The sequence below is a fragment of the Sinohyriopsis cumingii genome, chromosome 3, assembly GCF_028554795.1.
Source record: "Sinohyriopsis cumingii isolate HCF-2022 chromosome 3, ASM2855479v2, whole genome shotgun sequence".
NCBI lineage: Eukaryota > Metazoa > Mollusca > Bivalvia > Unionida > Unionidae > Sinohyriopsis > Sinohyriopsis cumingii.
This window is the reverse complement of record NC_142963.1, coordinates 85569118-85584151: the sequence shown is the minus strand read 5'-3', so window position 1 is coordinate 85584151 and position 15034 is coordinate 85569118. Positions and strand designations below refer to the sequence as shown.

At 36.1% G+C, this 15034-nt stretch overlaps 1 protein-coding gene across 2 annotated transcripts in view; it reads left to right on the top strand.

Moving 5' to 3' along the window:
• Positions 1-15034, top strand: part of LOC149803234 (coiled-coil domain-containing protein 40-like) — a 71777-nt gene that overhangs the window by 21467 nt on the left and 35276 nt on the right. For both annotated transcript variants that reach the window (XM_089952875.1, XM_089952874.1), the window contains exons 6-9: positions 169-388; positions 6034-6191; positions 7145-7285; positions 9066-9169. In XM_089952875.1, the coding sequence (XP_089809001.1) occupies positions 169-388; positions 6034-6191; positions 7145-7285; positions 9066-9169 (623 nt within the window). The remainder of the gene's footprint in view (positions 1-168; positions 389-6033; positions 6192-7144; positions 7286-9065; positions 9170-15034) is intronic.

Genomic DNA, 15034 nt, shown 5'->3' with positions numbered 1-15034 from the left:
AATGTTCCTATTCAATAAGTGGTATTAATTTCTGCAAGATAAATTTTAAAGTGACACAATATGTAATCATCAATTGACCAAACCAAAAAATTCTATGATATAGAGCTTTTTAAGCTCAGATATATGAATTCAGTAGTTTTCTTTTATACATTACTCTTTTGATTCTAGGAGGAAGGGGTGAAGAACAGGAAGAAGGATCGTGAGGACCTAGGTGTAGAACTGTATGGAATTCAACAGGAGCTGGCACGGTACCAGATGAATCTAGAGAAACATCATGATGATTACGCCGAAGTCCAGCAGATTTATCAGCAAGAGGAACAGCAACTAGCTGATGTCAGGAGCATGTACAAAGAAACCCAATACACCATCAACCAGGAGAAGAAAAAAAGTATGGGACTATATTGAACACTTAAAGTATACGCATACATAGTGATTGCAGAAGAGAAACAAAATACAGGCAAAATATGGTTATCATTTTCTTTTCTTATTTGATATTTCATTTTCATATTTTTTGCTTATATCATCAACATTTTTGAGAAATTTACAAATGTTGCCATGGTTTTCCTCCACAGTTTACATGTATCTCATACACAGGTTTTCCCCACTCTATTGCAAGTTTACCTATAAATCTGCAACCTATTTCTTGGAAAATGCATGTGAGTAAAAATGTATCATAAATCAGAAACAGCTAAAATATTTTAGCTCTACCAGTTAAAGACCATTGTATGTCATCTGTCTGTTCAACAATTACTTGTTATCACTACATCTCCCAAACTAAGGAGAGGATTGTTTTGTCATCCTTATTCTTATTGAGGTCTAGTTGGGCCTAGTGAAAATTTCACCCAACCACTAGAGTAGCCATCTTGAAAATGTTGTATTGTTACTCCATGTGACCAGATGGACATATTGGCATGGGATTTTCACTTTAAATCTTCTTACAAATGAATATGTTGCTGGTCTGATATCCAGAATGGATGGTGGCCAGCTTGAAAGTTTTGTTATGGCTACTCCTCCTGAGTGGATGGCCATTTTGACATAGGGTTTTCACCAAAACACTTATTGCAGTCCATAGCAAGTTTTAACTGAAAATGGTGCCTATTTCTACATCCAACCAGTCTGTCAGGGAAGTCATCCTGAAAATCTTATTATCATCACTGTTCCTAAACTAATGTTGCTGTGGTGTTTTCACTAATTTGAATGAAAATGGTCAGATCTGACAATCAGCATGTTCTACTTGACCTTGGAATCATGTTAAAGGGCACTGTTTGCATTGGTCACTTCTTGTATCTTTGCATTTCTTTGGGCCTATAAGAACAATGACTTTGTACACGTGCAAATGAATTTGTTGACCAAACTTTTTATTTCAAGGCCAAAGGTCTGGACACTGATGGCTTGTGAGCATGTTAACACAAACAAGTATAAATGGATTTTTTACCAAAGTCAGTTTTTGTATATATCCAAAGAATGCCATGACTGGTGCCAGTACAATAACTTCATTTCTGTTCCAAACATATATTTATTATAGATTAAACAAATCTTAGCATCTGGGTATTTCTTGACAGTATCAGAGATGATTTTAATAATATCAGGTTCCAGATCAAAGACCATGATAAACATTTTTGTACTGCACTTGTTAGTTATCATGTAAACATGTTAGTTCAACATATAAGACAATAGTTTTGGTACCAAATTTGGTACATTGGAGTTTCTTTTTCAAAATATTACCATACCATATTATGTTTGGAGTACATCTACTACCTCCTAAACCCAGCCTTCCCAATCTAAAAAAGATGTTCTCTGTTTTTAGCAACAAAAGATTAAATAAGATGTTTTCTTACCCAGGTGGAAGTCAGAGAGTGGTCTTCCTATTGATATAGTGATTGGCACTAAATCGAATTAGTTGTAAGTTTCTAGCTTTTCTCTCGCCTGGTCTGAACTTAGTTATCAAGGTCTAGTACATATCTATCTATGTTGTCATCAGGTTAGTGATTAATAGAAGTTTCATCACCTCAGGGAAATATCAGAGTGCCAGTTAATCCTGATTACCTCCATTGATCATAGTTCAACAACCTCTTGAACCTAGAGATCAGAGATTCCAAGGAAGATCTTTCTTTCTTCTCACCAGCAGATACAGGTGTTCATCTTGAACCACAGATGTTGAACCTGCACATGTGGCTGATATCAAATAGTCCCTCAGAAAGAAACATTTGTCTGAACAACTGGTGGACAGATATGTTTGAGCAAGATGGTTCACAACTTTGAAAGCCTTTTGATGGAAATAGGAAGTTTACTCTGTTTTGTTAGCAGAAACACATTTGTCTCTTAAAATTCTCATAATACAAATAGATAACTTCCTCCTTTGATTCTTTGAGTGCAAGTTGTATGTTTCCAGCACTATCAAGTGCTGGCATTTTACAATCTTATATGTTTTGCCATAACAAAAGACAGGATATTGGCCAAAACAAAATCTCTCCATTTTGACTTCTCTCAACTGAAAGCTTTGACATTTCTTCTGAAATTACTCTATGCTACTTTCATGTACTGTGGAAGAAATTTCTTTTCATTTTGTACTTATGGAAACTGTACATGATCTAAGCACATAGCTAACTAAAATGATTGCTCCCTTGTGCTAAAGTATCAGCCTTAAATAGTCTAAAGTATACTATCTTTAGCAGTTATTAAAATAGACAGAATGAATTTTGCCATACCAGACTATACCAGCATCTGAAAGTACAGTGAATGAATTACCAGATATATAAAAATTATAAAAAAAGTTGTTGGCTTGTTTTTTTTCTACAATTTACCTCAGAAGACCAGGAAGTGAAAATGGCCAAGCAGAGCTAGCAGTTTTTTGAGAGGTGCACATCTGAATTAAGGCCAAGTTGTATATTCTATAACCCATATTACACACATCATTCATATACCAAAATAAAGAAAATTAAAGGTTCTTTGAATAATACCTAAGATATACAAAGTCCTTTTTAAATAGCAAGTATAACCAGTGAAGAATCCAGGGGAAGTTCTTTTTCTTTAAAAATTATAACCCTGTGCAAAATATAGAACTGTAGAGTGCCCCCTGATATGGTTGAATAAGGTGCTTTTTGAACTCTTGTCTGGTGCCCATATGGCTCACCTCTTATACACGACCTTCATCCCTATCACTTATGGTATAGCAGGAAGAATCAGGTACGTGCATGCCATATCAGTTTGTCTCATATTGTCCCCTGTTTTCATGGCAAATAAAAGGCTCCCACACATGGGGAATCAGACTTGTATTAAAATCACTGTTACCTTTTGGATTCTTGATCCAAAGGGTGTCTGCAGGACCCCATCATGGCTCAGAAGTGGTATTGAAGTGAACTCTGCCAATCAAAAAGGGAGATTGCATTTGATCTTACCACCTAAAAAAGGACAATATTTCTGCTCAAGCTGTCATCCTAGATATGATTTGTTATCAACTCTGCCAGCAAGGAACCATCCAAAGACCAGATGAATTTCTTATGCATATCAGTTTATGAAGTTAGGGCAGTTGCCACTAGCATAGCCTTGATATACCCAGCTGACTCATGCCATCCATGTCTTGAGAGATGCAACTTTCTCAAGCTTTTATACCTCAGATCTTAGACCCTGTGCAAACTCTAGCTTGTATCAGACATGACACTTGAAACTACTTCAGATACATTGGGAGACATGAAACAGGGACAACTCCAAGGTAAGAGGATGTAATATTCTTTGCCTCTTACCTATTTTCTTAATGTATTATGCTTGAACAACATATCTAAAGAATTTGGTTTGGTTTGATATTTATAGCACAGTGGCACAAGTAGCAATTTTAGTACTGAGGCAGATGAAATAAAATGCCTTGCCTGTACCATTTTAGTTGTGAGTCCAGCAGAAAATAATTTTTGGAGTAAATTGTGTACAGTAGTCCCCCTCAAGAATGGCTGACCAGCGGTCACCCGCTTTTTACAGCCAGAATCCCTTGGCACCAACCAGTTTGTATTCAAAAGTACCCCTCAAGAATGGCCATCCCTCTAATGTAACCAGTGGCCAGCATATTAGTACAAAAATGTAAAATGTTCCCCTCTCAAGCAGCCACGTTTTATTTCAAATCTGTCCAGAAGCAATAATTAATTCATATTGTGACGTAAGCCAAAGGTAAGTAATCAGATTATCTTTACCATCCATACATGTCTCCCAATGTCAGGTTTCCGTTACTGAAAGAAGTGTTGACTAAAGTACATACAACACTAAGATTAATATTATATCATTGGCTATAAAAGCCAACGTTTACAGGAAATGGGTTCAACAATGTTGTGATAGAGTTGTGGGCTTCACACATCTGTTGAGTTCTTCACTTTGATGATTACAACCAGACGTAATTGCCAAGATCATAACAGGGTCAGCATAAGCTAAAAATAGATTTTGTGCAATTGACACACACACTCAGAAATTAACCTTGAACAAAACAGGGTACCAGACAAAGACCAAAAATTCATGTGACAACACATTTATTGCTTCCCATACGAAGAAGGCATTTCATCCACTCTACAAAAGTTTTGTTTGCATAATTAAATCACATACAGTTTGCAACATTAGAATAAATCATTACCAGACATTAACATGTCATCACGTAAACAGAGGCATTATTTTAGAAGTAAGTCAGTTATTCTACTCGACGACATTGGGTGGGGTGGGGTGGAGACTTGCCAAACAATTTTATATAGAAAAGACTCAAATAAACAACGTCATAACCAATAAGGAGATTTTTCAGCAGCAGTGGGAAAATGGAGCAATGGAAAGAATTATATATGTAGCAAGATTTAAATGACATGTTTGAATAGTTTTGCAATGTGCATGACAACAATACCCGCTCGCATATCATGCTTACGCCAAGAATAAGAACTATTAATGTATATTCAGTTGAAATAAGTCTATTATGATAACAAGAAGAACCTTTTAATGAATATTTTACTTTTAAACAAAGATATTAATGAAGATATTAAATGCTTTGAAGTATGTAGCTTTCTTATTATGTACATTACATATGTTTCTCACAAAAAATGTAGTCCCCCTCTGGAAAGGCCACCATTCTTATAAGGCCACTTTCCCAGTGCAAAAGGGGTGGCCATATAAGAGGGGGACCACTGTACTTTGATAATTCTTACCAAAACATAATATGGGCACATATCCTAAAGCTCTCCCCACAGTTAGGTCCCAGAAAGAACATGTACATCTACTTCAATAGTAACTGTTTATTGATGGGATTTGACACCAGTCCCTTTTTCTAAAGGGAAACCACTCAGTTAACTTCTAGCAGTAGGCAAGAAGATGACCTTTGATGCTCTTGTTGCTGAAATAAGTTGAAAGATGTGATGAACATATTTTTTTTTGCCAGAGAGGGCTGCATTTACAAGGTACATGTAGTAGATGTTCTCCTAATGAGTTATGATTGGATAAGTATTATCACATAAACATACTTTACTCCCAAAAATCTGATTCTCAGTAATATCTGGGCTGATTTCATAACTCAGGAATGAAACAAAAAATAAAAGGAGAGTTGAAAGAAGCTTGTATTGGGAATTACTATAAGTTGTTTTCAGCTGGTGGAATATCAGTCCTTTAAGGGACTTTGTTATGTCTGTTCTATGCCCACCAACTCTACATACAAATCAAAACAATTTATTTTTATGAAAATAGGTAGCTGCATCAACTGTTCAGTTTAGACTGAAGAAAGAAATTATGCTTACAAAATTTTATTTGTTTATGTATGATATTCTAGATCCTATCTTATCTTCTGTAATAGTTACCTCTTTGGAACAGCCACCTCTCATATTCAACTAGGATCAACTCTTCCCTTCTGCAAACTTTCTTTGGTATATTTTCTCTCTTTACCAGTTGTCCACTTTCATGGTCAACCTGGCACTTTCCTGTGAAGATCATAATTTATTTTTAAGTGTGTAAGCAGTTCCATTATGCATCTGTCACATTTAGGAGAATTTTTTTAATAATTTTTTATTTTCTGTTCATCAGCTAGTGAATTACAGGCAGAAGTAGAAAACCTTTCCCTGCGACTCTTTTACATGCAAAATGCAAAGGAGGATGTTCGTTCTGATATCGCTATAATGAAAAGAGCTGCAGAAAAAGCTGAAGCTGAAGTAGCCAGGGCAGAAACTGAGAAACAGAGACAAGTATATGTTTTTTTTAGCAAATTGAACTATAAAACAGACAGACAATATCATATATATATTTTCATAATTTAAGATGATTTGCAACTTTCTTTTATTACCCAGCAGTACTTTGTGGTGTGTTATACATGTCTGTCAATGCCACATATTACATACATCACAGATATTCCTTTTGCTCAATAAAGTTAAGGACAAAAACCAAGTTTGTTATGGGGCTGTAGTACCAAGAACTAAAGCAAGCTCTGTTTTCACCTTTTCCATCAAAATTAAATAGAGTTATTGTCCCTGTTTGACTGAAAGCTTGCATCTTCAAGAACAAAATTTCTTTCTGCATGTCATTTTTGATGTGGCAGCTCTATCTTTTAACTCAAATTCATCAGAGGTATATATAGTGTTATCATAAGATTACAGACGTAAACATTTCTGTATTCACATAATAAATATATAGTGTATGCTAGCTTAGTAATTAAACCATAAAGAGGTTAATATTGAACATTCACAACAACATTTACAGTTGACAGCCTAGCAGGTCTCTACCCACTAGCCTTGTAGTAGGTGTGGCTGATAATGATGTAAATTGTGTTGGGTTTGATCCTTGGTAGTTGCTATTCTTTCTCAGATATAACTGATGACTTGCTCAGAATTAATATTTGATGCTATTTTGAATGCTTTAGGGTATTTTAACTGTTCAAGGAGTTATGGCTAGATAGTGGGAGATTCATGGCAAATCATAAGGTAAGGGGTGAGGAGGGGAACAGTTATTGACCTGTATTGCTAGTATGGTCTTTGTAATGAACTGGTATGTGTGCCTAGTTTTGGTGTGATAGGTACTAGGTTAGATCCTAGGCAGAAGCTATGTTACAGGTAAATGCTAGATGTGAGTCTGTATTCTTTCATCTCAGTCAGACCAGTCAATAATTTTCCTCTGTTTAACATTGTATATGTTGTCACACCAGGATCTGTTTGTGGATCGTCTGGTTGAACGGGTAGACAAACTTAAGGAAGAGATTGCCATGTATGAGGCTCAGATCACAGCACAGCTGGAGGAAACGAAAGCAGCCAAGGAGGCTCTCATGGAGGCACACATGGAAATAGAGGTAAGGAAATTAGTTTTCCGAATTCCTCTAAATTTATTTTTCTTAGGAGCATACAGTTCCAAATATATAGGTTATATTAGTTATTGTTGTAAAGATCTGAATATGACTTCTTTTTAGTGTACTGGAGATTTGTCCTTCCATCCATCTATTCATCCCACTTTTGTTTCTACACAATAATTCAGTAATTATTATCAGAGTTTGTGTGTTAGTCTCCTACAGCCTTGATTAGTAGAATTATAGCCCTTTATTGTCATTTGCACCCACTTTCATTTTTACACATTAATACCCTTACTTATCAAATTCAACCAAATTCAATTTACAGTTTGATCATGACGAGACATTGTCTGTTTGTCAGTATCTACATCTTTACTTAACTGAGTTATAGCCCTTTTTGTCAGATCCATTCACTTCTGTTTTTGCACAGTAAAACAGTTGCATCTATTATCATTTCCATATAATAACACCTTTGATTATTATTGGATTTTAGACAAATTGTATAGGTAGTTCAATACTTATGAGGCCTCAGATGAATTTAGTTGTCAGTGTTCTATATCGGCATGTAATGGAAATAGTGGCCCACATTGTTGGACAACCCAATTTCATATCTGCTGAACAATTCATTAATTTTAAATTGGATTTTAACCAATCTCAGTAAACAGCTTGATAGAGATATGACCTTGGCCACGTTTGATTATCAGCACTTGTTGTTATTATTAACAGAGTTATAACCAGTTTTTATAGGACCCACCCACTTTTATTTCCACACAATACTGTGCATTTAGGTTTTACATAAGTACCAATTCAGTAAAGACAATAAAGTCCCATCCCCAGTTCTCAAACATTAATACTGACAGAAATGTTTCTTTTTCATTAAGCCACGAAAATTGACACCTATGAAAATATATGATTTCACAGCACTTCCCTTATTACTGGATTTAAAAAAAATTGTGTATAAAGCTTGATATTGAGATAACTTATGTGGGATTTGATTACCAGCCTTCTAAATCATCATTTGGTGGAGTTTTGACCACTAAATGTCTGACCAACATATTCTTGTTTCAGAACAATAAATTTCTTGATCATGAGCTTATTGCAGTCAAATTTTGTGTATAGCTTGATGTTGAGACAAGTTACATGGGATTTCAATTTTCTGTATCATCAGCTAGTGGTGATTTGACCACTGAATGTTGGACAAATGTTTGTTTCAGTTTCACATTGATGAGACTTCACTGGGATTTGATTGTCAGTGTCTTATATAGTGTCTGCCTTTATAAATGTACCATATATACTCATTTGTAAGTTGCATCCAACTGCAAACTGAACAGACCCAGATATTCCATTGCATAATGTGTTGGCAGATATGGGTCTATGCAATTTGTTAGGAGTAACAAGTAGAGCAAAATATGTAGGTCTTGATCATTGGCTCATTATGTAACAGCATATTTTGTTTGCAATTGGACTCAACTTATAACTAAGTATATATGGTACATCACCATTCACAACTAGCCCTTTCTTCTTCAAAACTACACTCTCCTTCTTCCAACAAAAACTGGGGGCGTTGTTTCCTGGAATTGTCTTGTTAAACTGCACAATAAATGTATCAAGTGTACTTGTGAAAGTATGAAGAAATTGGTGTCAGTCTCCCAGTATATTCAGATCTCTACAGGTGAAGTATAAAATTAGCTTCCTCCCATAAAACTTAAAGTAACAGAAACTTCATTTGTATCATAGATGTATTGAACAGTCATCTAATACAGTAGATGTTGTTTCTGGTCCACAGGCCATCAGCCTAGAGAAGAAGCAGTTGTACCAGCAGTGGAACAGCAGTCTGATTGGGATGAGAAGGAGAGATGAAGCTCATTCAGCCATGATGGAGGCTCTCAGGTAAAAACATCTGAACAAAATGAAAACACATGCCCTTGCATTTTTTTGTCATGAACTATCTTAAATGAGATGTAGATATATATCAGTTGGAACAGACACAGGTGTGATGCTACAAAGACTTTATTTCTCAGAGTGACTCACACAAACAATCCATACAAACAATCCACAAAGCGGGTTCAAAACAGTGCATGCAAATATATGTTGGAGAAAGATGTACACATGATGTAGGTTGTATAGTCTATTTCAACAATGCAACATTTCCTTTGTTTTGACAAAATAAAAGAAACAGTTGTTTTATTTTGAAGAAAACCAAAAACATTCAAAGAAATCTAAATAATTATTTAGAAATAGTTATTTTCAATGATATAGATTTGACATGAAACAGTTTATCACATAATGACAATGCATACACAAGTAATGTCCAAAACATATTTAATGAGGTAATAGTATTGTTTATTTTCAGTGATATAGATTTGACATGAAACAGTTTATCACATAATGACAATGCATACACAAGTAATGTCCAAAACATATTTAAAGAGGTAATAGTATTGTTCATATGCAGCTTGAATAACCATTTTAAAAATGTATACCCTAAATAATCATCCTGCTTGTCATGTACTTGTCAGTTGTTATGAGTTTCTGCTGTTCCACATAAACTCCACTCCTGGGAATGTAAACATTTACACTCCAGTTGTTATGAGTCTCTGCTGTTCCACATAAATTCCACTCCTGGGAATGTAAACATTTACACTCCAGTTGTTATGAGTCTCTGCTGTTCCACATAAACTCCACTCCTGGGAATGTAAACATTTACACTCCAGTTGTTATGAGTCTCTGCTGTTCCACATAAACTCCACTCCTGGGAATGTAAACATTTACACTCCAGTTGTTATGAGCCTCTGCTGTTCCACATAAACTCCACTCCTGGGAATGTAAACATTTACACTCCAGTTTTCTTATCTATTACCATCAATATTACTTAGTCCATTCATCATTTACATAGAGCTTGTTAGGTTTCACCTCTCTTCCAGACCATGTTATGCATGGGGCACCTGACCTTAAAGTCTTAGCTCCTGATTCTGGGATAGTGTGATTGAAATAGGGTTGTCTAGGGAAACTGTTTGGAATGGAGTATTTTCATTCTGCTGTGCAGGGTCAGCCAATACATGAGCAGCAAATGGGGAGTCACATCTGACAGATTCTCCATGGTTTTATTAAGTAACCTTTGATTTCGGCAGTAAACACCACCAAGCTAGTTTGTACAGAATATGACCTACCATTGTGAACTCTTATAACTTTGGCAGGTTTCCATACTTTGCCAAATTAAACTCTCACAGAATCATTTACTGAAAGGGGTTTTAGTGATTTTACTGATTTGTCAAATCACTGTTTTTGTTTAGATTTTGACTCTGCATTTTCGTTTGAAACATAGTTGGATCAATCATCTGTGGTTTGAGAAATTTATTTGTAATGGGTATTATGGATTTTGTTCTTCTACCAAGTAACATTTGAGCTGGTGTATAGCTACAATCCACGGGCATATTTCTGTATTCTAATAAGGCTAACAAGGGTCCTGCTTACTGTCTCTCAATGCTTTGGTGATCAATTTTTTTAGCAATCAAGACTGCCTTTTCTGCCAAACCGTTAGACATTGCATGTAATGGACTTGATGTCCTATGTTTGAAACCCCATTCTTTTGCAAAGTTTGTGAATTCTTTCGATACTGTTTTGTGACATTTGTACTTTCATTTTCGTAATGATTGTGTTACTCTGTGCGTCAAGCAATGTCTCTCTAAAAAATCAACTATAATAATCTACAGACACAAAATAATTTTTTCCATCGAATGCAAGTAGGTCAGTACCAATTTTTGTATATGGCCTTTGTGGGATGTCATGTGGGATTAAAAGTTGTTGATGTTGTTGTAGGGTTTAATGCCATTTTTCAGCACATGATAGACTATACATGGCGGCCAATATTAATGGTGGAGGAAGAACCCGGGAAAACCCTGGAAAGAACCAACGACCCATGAGAAGCTACTGGCATGCTTTCTCACATACCCAGATTGGCTGAATCCGAGACTCGAACCCACGCTGACAGAAGTGAGACGGCAGTAATCTGTAACAGAGAGCGCTTTAGACCACTCTGCCACTCGGGGCCCCGGGATTAAAGGTTCCTTAGCATTGGAGCCATGGTGAGTGAGACATACCAAGCATTTTAGCACATGTTCTGTGATTTTTTTGGACATGCCTGGCCAAAAGGTGCTCTCTTTTATGCATTCTAATGTCTTGTTTACTCCCAGATGACCAGTGTGCACAGCTCATATCATCTCCTGCTGGAGACCTTTAGGTACAATTAACTTTTGACTTCTGAAAATTAAGTCATTGATAGCTCATCCCTGTAATTCCAGAATTCCAACACGTCTGGAATTTAGTCAGTGCATGAACTAGGCCATCCCTGATTTATAGTCTTTATCAAAGTTTGCTGGTCAGTTTTGATAACGCTCTTCAGAGATTCTAACCATTGATATGTAACAGACAAATGTTGTTTGATCATATGTACGTGAAGGTTGAGTCCTTCAATCAATCTTGGGTATGTTTCCGGAAGTGATTGTCTTGACAAATAATCACTAATGTCCAACTCTTTCCCTTGTATATGATGCATTACTTCAATATCATACTGCTGAAGTTACAAACTCATGCATTGAAGATGTGGAGGGGCTGTTCAAAGGGGCTTCCTTATGATCGACTCAATCGACTTTTGATCTGAGTGCACTCTAACTGGTCTTGCAATAACCAATTGATGAAAATATTTACAGCCAAATAGTATAGCCAGCATTTCCTTTTCTATCTGATCATACCCTATTTCAATCTGTGTTAGGTTTTTGGATGCAAATGCTTTGGGGTGACTGTCTTGCATAAGGCATGCCCCAGTCCCATTTTTGGAAGTGTTTACCTCAAGTGTTAAGGGCTTGATCAAGGCAGAGTAAACCAGCATACGGTGTCACATGATTATATCCTTGACCTCTTGAAATGCCTTCTTCTGAGGTTCATCCCAGAAAAATTCCATGTCTTTCTTCAAGAGAGTGCATAAAGGGCTTGTAGCCTCTGCTAAATTTGGTGCAAATTTAGAAAGATAGCTAACAATTCCTAATATATTTTCTAATTTGGACCTGACAAGCTTATTATATAGACAAAGAAAGATACTTCCATTGCACTTATTATGCATTTGTCTGGGTTGAGATGGACAGCATTTGAATGTGCACATTCAAGCACACATGTCAACATATCATCATGTTCCTTGTGAGTGCATCCCCATACCGATATATGGTCGACTATAGACATGACATTTGGTAAGCCCTCAAAGATTTCATCCATCTTCATTTGAAATATGCCTTGTGAACTTTTTATACAAAAAGGTTACCAGAGATATCAGTACCGTCCGAAAGGCGTACTGAATGTAGTTAGGTATGAAGATTCGTCTTCAAGTTTCACACTCCAGTAGTCATGTGTACAGTCTAACATAGATAGCATCTGTCAGTTTGGTTGTGACATCATCAGTTGTCAGCACAGGATAGTGGGGCCTAAGGATTGAATGGTTTAACACTTTCAGGTCCAAGCAAATACGCAATTTCAGTTTCTCTGTTATTACGAGGGAGTTACCAGTAACCCAATTGGCGGGTTCTGTAACCCTTTTAATAACAGCTCATTTATCTAAGCCAGACTTGTTATCAATAGCATAAGTCAGTTGGACTAATTGTAAGTCAATTGAAGTTTGAAGTTTATTGAGAGCTGTGGCCTAACTATCTAAAGTGTAAAAGTATATTTAAACAGTTTTGCCATCGTGAGTGCAGGAAAGCATTACCTTGCCCACTACTGAAATCAAATCAGCTGTGTACGATACAAGCTTACTGTCAGAAGAATTTAGGGGTCTTTAATACTGAGTGTTTTGTAGGATGCTAGTTGAAGAATGTTTACTTGTGACCCAGTATCCATTTTAAATTTCACTATTCGATATATTTTGCACAGTTTTGGATCTGCACACTTTTGCAAAATGATTAAGTTTGCCAAACTCTCTGCAAGCCACACCTCTTGCTAGATGCTGCGAGTTGTTCAACTGGTGATTCCTGTTTCCACAATTCCCACATGGTTTGTGTGTTGTGAACTGATTAGGCCTTGCACCTTTGTGAAGTTGGGTCAGATGGGTCTGCGATGACTTCAGTGATTGTTGCCAGTTATATCCCATTGGTTTGTTTCCAATGCATGTCTGCACTATGATTTTTCTTTGATTGACAGCGTCTACATCCTTGTTTGGCATGCCGTTTGAAATCTACATTAATTTCATTTGCTGCTGGCATTATTCAAAATTTTGAACAATCTGGATAGCTTAATCTAACAACATCTTGTCTCCTTCATTAATCAGTTTCTCTGAGGGATTCTCTGACTGACTGTTTGTCCCAAATAAAATTTAATCCATTATCATATCATTGGCATCCTGAAAGTTGCAGTCTCTGGCTTTGAGTCTTAGATGTGTGAAAAAAGAATCAGTAGATTCCACCCCATGTACTTTGGTATTGAAATGATACCATGCAAATATGGGGTTTGACTTTGGTTGTATATGCACTTTGAAACGGTCATAAAAAGTTCGGAACTTCTTTACTTCTTCATTCGAAATACCAGTCCACATTTAGAAGACGTCTCTCCCTTTCTCCACACCCACAACAAAAGATATGATGCCTTTTCAGCTTCTGTTTTTTCTTTAATTGGTCCATTAAAAATCAGCGTGATATGTAACTTAAACTTTTACCACTGTTTTACCAAGTTTGTAGCTTCCCATTCCATGACTGGTGGTGGAATACCACTTAAATGCATTGCTGATTCTTCAAATCACAAATAATGCAAACACTTCTACTTAATGCACAACTCCAAGTTAATGAACGAATCCAACTTAATGCACCAGCCCCATGTCTGACACCATGTTGTGTTTCTTGTCATGATCTATCTCAAGTGAGATGTAGATATATATAAATTGGAACAGACACAAGCGAGTTACTTCAAAGACTTTATTTCTTAGGGTGACTCATACAAACAATCCACAAAGCGGGTCAAAGACAGCACATGCATATATAACAGCCCTCTCTTAATTCTAGTGATAGTTTTATTCAAGAATAACATTTATAGAAAGTAACTTGGCAACAATTTAGAATTTATCATGATATGAGAATACCTTTCCTTCCGCTCACCCAAACATTATCATTGAACACTTTGGGTTTTTGTAAAGATAATACCATCTCTTATGTAATTGTCCAAAAAGAACCTCTTCCTTGAAACTCATGCGCAATGGAGTTTTCAAAAAATAGACTGTAGCATACTAAAGACTGCAAATAAAGGACCTCTCAGAAAACTTGAGAAAGGGATAGACATCAACAGTGTGACATGGAGAGATGGGGGGGGGGCACAGGTTAAGTGGTTGAATTATCGTTTAAAAACCGCATTGTGAATAATTGCCAATAAATATCTTTTTCTAATGAAGTTCTTCACTTTTCTATAAGAATGAGCTTTATTTTTCAACATAACCAATCACTGAAAGACCATTTATAACTTTACTCCAAGTGTTTTCAACACACATCATGTGTACCAGCAACAACATTGTGTATTATGTCACAACATTTTGTATGTTAATATGGATGCATTCTATTTTAGATTCAGAAGAAAACAAGATCCTTTATTTAAAAAAGAGTGACATTTTGTTAGATACAATGTTTTGACAATGTTATATTAAAAAAATATTGATGCTGTGATTTCTTGCAAGTTAAAGTGAAATTTCTTCTTTTCCTTGAGCAAACCTCTGAATACCAATTTAGG